Raw genomic sequence first — 9004 nt, 5'->3', positions numbered from 1 at the left:
GGGTTTGATTCTCAGCCGACCAAACGCATGGAACTGGTCCATGGCTGGCACTCGGCACCCCTCGCTGGTTGGATGTCAGTGCATGCAACTTCACAGAAGAGGACGGAGCACAGGGATATACAGAAAGAAATGAGCGGGTAAGTACCGGAAGTGGTGAAGGCCTTTGAAACAAGTGCTTCGGAGCGAAATTGCGAATGGGTCCTCAGACTGTCACAGACTGTCACAGACGCATTGGGGATTCTTACGTGGCGGTGTCGGTACGTTTAAGCGGTGGTGATCTTCCGTGTCGACATAGAGTTTACGCCGAACCTCTAGAATATCAAAGATGGTTGAGTTACTACATGTATTATTGGGAATGAGTGGCTGTAAACGTCTGCTTCCAATCACCAGTCGATTGTAAACACGTTTTACCAATAACATCACTTCCACGACGTATGCAATAATACTTTTATTTGATTGTTACGGCCTACCTATTAATACTGTTTAAAAAAACTTATAAGTATAGAGATGAATGCCGTATGTGCACTGAAGAATGCAGTAACGAGGGGCAACGTCAACTCTGTTAGCTTGGTACTACGCAGTTTGCCCAGCTCTAAGATGCTGGGCAATAACGTAGTATCTGCTCCGAATTTTGTAATCGTAAGATCATCTTTCGCCACGAAGATTTGCGGTGGCACAAGACCATCTTAGAAAAAAAATGACGAATGACTACATCTACCACTCTGAGCGCACGAAATGTCATCGCTCACTCAGCACTGAAACTGCCATGCACGGTCAGACAGGAGAAGCACGAGCCACTAACTTTGAACCTGTGGGTTATCGTGGTGAATAACATTGTTAACGGCCGCAACACAGATTGGGCCCGTGGCTGAATGATGTGTTTTAAACGCGACGATAACGAAAATGGCATTATTGCTGAGGTGTAAACAGAGAACTGCATGCTTAGCACCACTATTCACTCTTCAAAGTCTTTGACCCCCTGCACGAACTGCGAAAATACCCTCGAACGTACTTTTCGGACCAATTCTTTTTTTTTTTTTACTTCTCGTCGTACTTGGAGAGCAGCCTGTGGAGATTAGAAAACGGATGGTTCTCGACTATTAGCATCGTCGTAGCCTTAGCATTCGCCGCTTCTTCCTTCGCCAACACCTCTCGCAGATCAGCGATCGTCAAAATTCCAGGGCCTGCTCTCCTTAACGATATGGCCGAGCTTGCTTACGTTGGTCTCGTCGGTTAATCCTCCAACTCAATCGGTTGGACTCCAAATCCCGTAGCATTCGGCTTTGGAACAACGAAAGTTATCGCGGCGTTTTCTGAATTCGCTTTAACCATCTCCAATAGTCCTAGTTGCTGCAATAATTTTGCTAAACTTTCTTCGTTTACGGAATGGCCCTGCACCGCATGCTATTCGGTTCATCGAATTAAGATAGAATTGATCGATGTGACTTTCATGAGGTTTGGACATGGTATGGCCCACTCGACAGCACTGGCGGTGACCAACTGTTGTCAAAATCGTAATACAACTCACCGTTCTCGATTAGTGATGATGGTTCGAATTCGAACGCGTTGTGTTCCATGTGATAGCCAAGACTAAGCTCGTAATTGTCCCTGATGAAAGTGGCTTTCATCGCTTGTGTTTCATTGTGACGGGGGTGCCAAAAGATAGGTACGTTTTACGTCAGTATACATGCAGTGTATACAGTAAAACTTTACATAATTTAGGATAGGATTGTGTTTTTGGTGCATGTAGTTCATCTTTCCACCGAAGTTGGGCTATTGCTATCCTTGGCAAACATCTGCGGCGAAACCCCAGCGCTGGTCATCGTACCAGACCGCTACAGAGTGAAGGTGCTCGAACGTCATATGTCTGATGGCGAATGGAACAGCAGAGACCCGAATCTAGGCTACAGTACGGGCAAAACACACACGCCGGCCCGGCAGTTGTGTTTGGTCACTGCACCGACATACCTCAAGGGTGTCAAATAATGACATCGATGATCGCCTTTGCACCGGAAAAACCAAGGCGACACATTCGACAACAAAATACATTCGGACAGTGAAAGGTGAAACCGTACGGTGTGCCTGACTCAAGATGATCTGGGGACCAACAAGTCGAATGACTGCCATACCGTTGTGCGATTCCATGACCTCACCTTCATTCTAAAACAATCCGTGTCACTGACAAGCAACTCAGCAACTACGTTCCTCAGTCGACTCGATGCTTCACTTAACCGACCAACATCCACAGTTGGAGCTTCATGATCCCGCCGCGAAGGTATCCGATACCAAGTGGAACGCACTCCAGAAGCTGATTCACCACGTGAAGAACTCGGACTTATGGACGCGTCCGTGGCTTGGGTGGGCTTTCGTGTACGCCTTCGTGCTGCTGGTATGTCTCTTCAACCGCCGAGTTTCGATGACGGCGCTGATTACCATGTACGCAAGTGCAAAGGATGTGACCTCAATTGTCGTCCTGGGAGCGCTGAGTCTCGGTTTTCTCGAGGATTTCGTTTGTGCCACGTACTTGGCGTTTACCTTGTGGCTGTTTGACATCTTGAAGCTGAAGATTCGCACTCAAACCGGAGTCCACAAGAACCACGGAGCTGCTCGATTTGTTACAAACATTGCAACATTCACAGTCTCGTGGCTGCTCTACGCCATGGTAATGATCCCGTTCTGGGCCGATTTGCTGCTGGTGCGTCTCCGAGGTATGCGCTTCACGTTCGATCTCGTCACAATGGCCATCGAAGAGAAGGACAACGTCAGCGCAGTCCCGATTTCGAGTGATGAACTTCAACAAGGTTTCGTCAATGCAGTACTCTTGGTGATACTAGCGACACTATTTGCAAGCTTGCGGACGTGGGCTCCGTGGATGGATATGACGTCGTGGAACCCAGTGTGTGGTATAACAAATCAAGTACAGTACAAACAAGTACCGAGTACACTCCAAGATGTTAACATGACCCAAACTTGTGCCACCCCTCGCCACAAGATCATAATTGAAGAACCGGTCGAGCCTGAGACGTCTCGTATGCTGGAGAATGACGAAGATATTCAAACTACCTCAAAGACTCGGAACTGGTACTGCAAGTACGGGATATCCATGATCATTGCATTGATCGGTCTTCCGATTGTTGCGGTGTTGGTTAGTAGCTCGACTTCTCCGCTTATTGCGTACTCGGCATTGAACACCTCGTTGAACGAGTTATTCGCACACGCTCTGCAACCCCGTCTGCCCAATATGAGTTACAGTTTACCATGGCCTGAGAAGTTCATCCACTCCGCCACTGAAGAGTACACGCTTTTCGGTGACAATACACTATACCGACGCACTACAGGATTCCACGGAGACATAGCGTTCGACGTCAACGTCTCTTCTGACAACCCACCTAATGTACTGGTACTTGTCATCGAGTCGTTTAGATTCCACGATTCACGGTACCTCGTCGGAGAAAAAGACCCATCGAACCTTTTTAAGGGCGCAAAACTCACAATCACTCCGAACTTTGACAAGTGGGCGCAGCGTGGAATTGCACTTCGTAATTTTTGGTCCAGTTGGAGAACAAGTCGCTCTGTGGAGAGTCTACTATTCGCGCAGATTCCGTACGACAGTACGAGTAAATCCGGGATGTCCGGAGGTAGGAACCAAACCAAACTATCTGGTTTACCACAACTCTTCACTAAAAAAGGGTACGAGACGTTCTTCACCACTGGATGCAAGACCGACTATGATGCGTGGGATTTATTCCTTCCAACTCACGGTTTTGATACTGTTTGGGGTCGAAACGAGATGATGAAGTTGGCTGAAAAAGACCTGGGAATTAAGCCTAGCGAGTGGTATGGCGTTGAGCACCGAGCGTTAAATTGGGGTCTACACGACGATTTGAGCTTCCAATTACTCGGTGATTTGATGGTCAACAAGACGAGGGAGCAGCGTGCGCGTATGGCTAACAGAGAACCGAAGAAGCCGATGTTCCTGACCCACTACACTATTTCGAGTCATGTTGACTATAAGCAACGTCCCAAGTGGTACCATGATGCTGTGAAGCCTATTTTTTCGGCGCTGTTTGAGGGTGAAAAATACGAAGACAACATTAAAAATTACCTCGAGATTCGATATTTTACCGACTTGGAGTTGGGGAAATTCATGGATCGCATGGACAAGAAGGGGGTACTCAACGATACTATCGTTGTCATCGTTGGCGATCACGGACAAGGGCCTGAATTCGGGAATGATGTTCCCGAAGATCGCGACGTATCTGCGACGCGAGTAGCCGGTACTATCATCGCTGAAGGACGTCTCGGTGACTCTGTTGGGCTTGTTATTGACGATGCGACGGAACAGTACGACATTCTGAATACTCTTGCAGATATCACGGGTGTTCCGGACGGCGGGTTCATCCAAGACGGCGTGGGTCGCTCCCTTAAACGTAAAATTACGTTTGGTGAGCGTGTTGTGTACAGCAATAATCCGACTCGGAAGATGTCGATTGTGCGAGGTCATCAACGTCTGCGTTACGATCGTGTGACGGACTCAGTGCTGCTACATGACGCCGATACGGATCACGACATGAGTACGGATCTGTTTCCGAAGCTTACAGCTAAAGAGCAAGCGGAGTGGCTTCGCTGGCGTGATAATGGACGTCGAGTGAATGAGTACTACGCGAAACGTTGGGAAAACGAGTGCTTGCTGGCTCCAGATTGCACGAATACGAGCGCATCGTAATGCTTCGATCTGTGAACGTCTGTGGCGCGCTCTAAACTTGTTTTCCTTGCCGCAACAGTCCCGAGTCTGCTTTTTTTTTCTTTATAGTTCTGATCCCTAAATCTTCATGTTGGCTAACTGGTACTCATACAACTTGCAACTTTTTTTTAGTGGTAAAACAAGCAAAACTACTGATAATTTTTTTTTTTTTTTTTTTTTTTTTTTTTTGAAACTATCGACTTTCCTGTGATGCTGTCCTAGATGCCAACTACGCCGTCGCGAGTGATTAGCGCGTGCTCTAGCACCGATGCCACGTCCGCCAGATTGTCCAACACCCTCATCAACGGAATGATGAAGTTCGTCGTTGCCTCTACACGCGACAGTCGACCTGCATCGGCGTCCCACTCGAAACAAACAGAGTATGGCACGCGAAGACGTGGTTCAAAAGCTTGGAGCGTAAGAATCGAACCCTGAAGTGTGGAAACACATTGTCGAGTGTTGCCTCCGACATCGTCACATTCAACACCGCAGAGGCACTGAAAAACCGATCAGTTGTACGCTCAATACTCTCCAGGTTGAGGCACAAGTTCTCGAAATTCGCCGTATACAGTCGCCACTGGTTCATGAGAGCCTCCAGACCTGTGCGCTCACCCAGATTGACGTCTTCAGTCATCGAAGAGTGCAAGAAGGCAAGTTGATTTTTTGTCACCTCGTTGACGAGGTTGTTCTCCGGAGTGAAGTCGGTGCTGGTCCGAGAAGGAACCACCTGAACACCGAAGCGAAAGATGCGAAAATATCCTGTCACTACGTCCCAAATGTCTTGCTGGCCTCCATCGCGGAGTTTGTTGCGTTGTAGCTCAAGGACAGGGATATCAGCGCGTAGTTTCTGGACTAATTGCTCGACCGTCTTGCTATAGTTGAGTTTTCTCTGGCGGTATCTAGCCTGGTTAGCTCGACATTGTTGGCGTCGACGCTCCGTCTTCAGTCGAATTCGCTTTTGCTTGGGTTGCGGTTGACCAGTCTTGAAAGGAAGTGTATTGGTGTTGTAGTACGAAGCCACAAAAGACTCAGCTTGCGTGTGTTCAGGAGCGAATCCCGATGATTGAATAACCACAGGGAGTGTAGGTAGCTGAGCGCGAACATCCGGGCGCTTGACTCCTCGCTTCAAGGGATTCGCTACTTCACCACTCCTCGCGATATCACGCTGGAAAACTGGTCGGACAATCTCGGTGCTCAGCATCGAGTAGCCACACATAAGTCCTTGCTGTTGTAGAGCGTCGGAAGAGGGAGGCGATAGCATAGTCTGCGTGATATTATGGTGGCTTGAGTATGTCAAAGCGAAATCGCGAATGAAAACCACGTAAAACAAAGACCACAAAAATTAGTAAGGTCCTTTACGTGTGTTTGTTAGCTATAACGCTGTAGGCTGTCTAACCGGATAGACTAAAACTTTACTTATCGCCAGATGGGGTCGGCATGTTTACACATAGCAATAGGTTGCTGGGCGAGACATAGTTATGCTTCTTTGTGGTGATGTCTGTGGGATTTCAGACGTGAGCCTGTGTGATTTTGATTCGTCAGGGCGACGGCGATAAAGTGCACCCTCACGCGTTGACGAACAATATTGCAGCATCGATTTGCGAACATGAAAGTGGTGGTGTTCCCACGTATGTTTTAGGGCTTTGAAAAGATTCGTAGTGAACGTTTCCTTGGCTCCTTGATAAAAAAGCAAGCTAAAACTTGCTTACAGAGCGAGTACGGCGTAGAGAAAGGAAAAATAGTAGTAATCGAGGACAATATTATATCTAGTGCGATGATTTCGCTCTTTCATTCCCATCTCTACGCCATTTGCAGAGATATATTGGCTGTGCAGAATACAGTTTTTTTTTTTTTTGCGTTCATATATATGCTTATATGCTTATGCTGACAGGACAGCTTTATATGACTGAACGCCTAGCCAGTGCTATTATAGCTGTCGGGGCTTTAATTCGCAAATGTCGCCTGAGTCCATAGTCCACAGGGTTTGGCTAAACGAACACAATTCTGTGTGTAAATCTTGTGACTGGCGGTCTTAGCAATGTGGTCTGAAGAAACGATGCGTAGTACATTAAACAACATTTTCTCTGAATTTCACTTCGCCATTCAATAACGAAGGTAGCCTCGACATATTCTTTAGAGTGACCCATTGATTCCAACCTAGTGCAATCAGTGGGGCGGGCCGACGGCGGTGGCACAACACTGGATTGGATTTGATGATGACAATGTTAAGACTGGGTTTTCTGCGATGAAGAGCAGTCATCCGTGACATTTTTTAAAGCAATATAAAACACAATGTTAAGCGTTGACAAATGCCAATAATAGCTATACGAAGGCAAAAAAGAAGGACTCGTTGAGTTCCCTTGCATTTAACGCACATAATACTGTTAAACGAATCCTCTCACAATTTTCGACATGATGTGGCTCTTCCAGCGTTGTCCAGGAGATGAAACGAAGCGAGGTCCAAACAATCACGTTAAGAAATAGGTTTCTCCGCCAAACCGTATCAGCTGATACAAATAGTAATTACGAGGTTTCAAATATTTTCGAATACCTTCTATGCTTTCCTCGAGCTAATTTATTTCGAAGGGTACGAGTAAATAACACTGGAAGAAGTCACTGTCCTCCCAAACCAAAGCATCGCCTCTAGTATTTCGCGCAAAAATATAATTATTTATTTACTTTACGGTAATTTAAGTACTTATATGTTTTGAGCTTGTTCAGAGCCAACAAATGAAGTTGATCTCTGTGGGTCATTTTCACAAATCCCATTTACACAACCAGAGACCTTCAGTTCATGGAACAGCGCATCCTTTGGAATAACAACAATCTGAAGAAAATTTGAATAAACGACGGGTAGATTACTTATGGATTGCTCAGTATTTACTTCCAGTGGAATAACGAAGGGCACTGGAACATATTTTTTGAACCAAAGGGAAATGAGTCTCGTATACGCGCTCTAAGGCACGTTGGCGTTCTGTAGCTATTGGTGTCATATAGGTTTAGTTTCGCAAGATGCTCCTGATCAGGCAAATGAGCAACCCCAAGTGTACAGGTATATAATAGAGTAGTGTGTTGCAAATACGTTGCGAATCCGCATCGGTTGAAATTGGTTTGATAGATTCCACAACGGCATGACACACATGGGCCGAAACTCGGGGGGAAATTTTGTGGTGACCCGGGTCACTGCCAACCCGTGATATTATCATGAAAGTAACTACACTGCCCGCCTAGTGTATGTATACGCACCCACGTTTGTGGATGTATCTATATCAATATTGAGAGTTGGTCACCACGGTTTGAATAATAATAACAATAACATAAATAACATATTATGTTATTTGTGTTATTTTTAGAAACCTCCCACATGTGTTAACACTAGAGATTTAGCAGTTTATGAGGGTTTTTGGCCACGCGTCATTATGAGTGATGATCAATGCCAACTGTTTACTAGTAGTGCGTCTTACTCCCTCGCTTCTCGATCACTTCTTGGCAGCGGCGCGGCATTGAATCGATCAGGGACCTAATAATCTTGAGCTCTATACTTTCCCCACGCATCTTCAATGGCAGCACGCAGCTCTACCACGCTGTTGAACTGGCGACCGTTTGAGTAGACACGCCTCGTTAGGATGGACAGCAATGGCCAGGCTCTTCCCCGCCCAACCGTTCACCCGAGCACTGGGAGCGCGTTGTAGCGCTCAACCTTTGCAGAATCTATGTGCAAAGATAATTACGCAATCCACCTAGAAAACGTTGTACGGGATAAAACAATTCAACCGTTCAACCGCAGTTAAGAACGCCCCTCATGTACGTGTGACACCCATCAAAAAGTTGAGTTTACAATCGACTGGTGATTGGAAGCAGACGTTGCAACCGCTTCTGACTGGAGTGTCATTATTTCCTTCAGATCGGAGGGTCGATCGAGTAGCACCTGAACCAATATATATGTACTGTATGCAATGGCAGTAAAGTATGGAATATAAGAAAGAAGTTGACTATTCTTATTATTAGTTTTTTTTTAAAAAAATCTTTGTTTATACAATCAGATGACGATAACACCATCACTCTCGGTGAAACTTCAATGAAGTGTTGGCTCCAATAACTTCTTAGTCAGTCAGCATCAGTACATGCACGTTGGTGCTTGGTCTTGGACATCTCACTTTCAAATAAGCTCCAAGAGCACCAAGTCTCCTCTCAACACCAACTCCCTCTTATATCATGGCGACCACCAAGAAAACAGTCCTCATCACGGGAAGCACACGC

General features: G+C 46.3%; 2 protein-coding genes across 2 annotated transcripts; one reads left to right on the top strand and one right to left on the bottom strand.

Annotated features, from left to right (window-relative positions):
• Positions 1-2218: 2218 nt before the first annotated feature.
• PPTG_06760 (hypothetical protein) lies at positions 2219-4840 on the top strand (the record flags this gene model as incomplete). The annotated part of the gene is made up of 1 exon (XM_008900801.1): positions 2219-4840. One exon carries the CDS (start codon positions 2219-2221, stop codon positions 4724-4726), a length of 2508 nt encoding a protein of 835 aa, XP_008899049.1. The 3' UTR covers positions 4727-4840.
• A 122-nt stretch (positions 4841-4962) lies between these two features.
• On the bottom strand, positions 4963-6005 carry PPTG_06759 (hypothetical protein; the record flags this gene model as incomplete). Its single annotated transcript, XM_008900800.1, has 2 exons — positions 4963-5109; positions 5175-6005. The coding sequence occupies 2 exons, from the start codon at positions 6003-6005 to the stop codon at positions 4963-4965; spliced, it is 978 nt and encodes a 325-aa protein (XP_008899048.1).
• Between the last annotated feature and the right edge of the window lie 2999 nt (positions 6006-9004).

Source organism: Phytophthora parasitica (genome assembly GCF_000247585.1).
Source record: "Phytophthora parasitica INRA-310 unplaced genomic scaffold supercont2.10, whole genome shotgun sequence".
In the NCBI taxonomy this organism is placed as follows: Eukaryota; Oomycota; class Peronosporomycetes; order Peronosporales; family Peronosporaceae; genus Phytophthora; species Phytophthora nicotianae.
The sequence above is the reverse complement of the archived record's forward strand: the minus strand, read 5'-3'. Positions and strand labels throughout refer to the sequence as shown.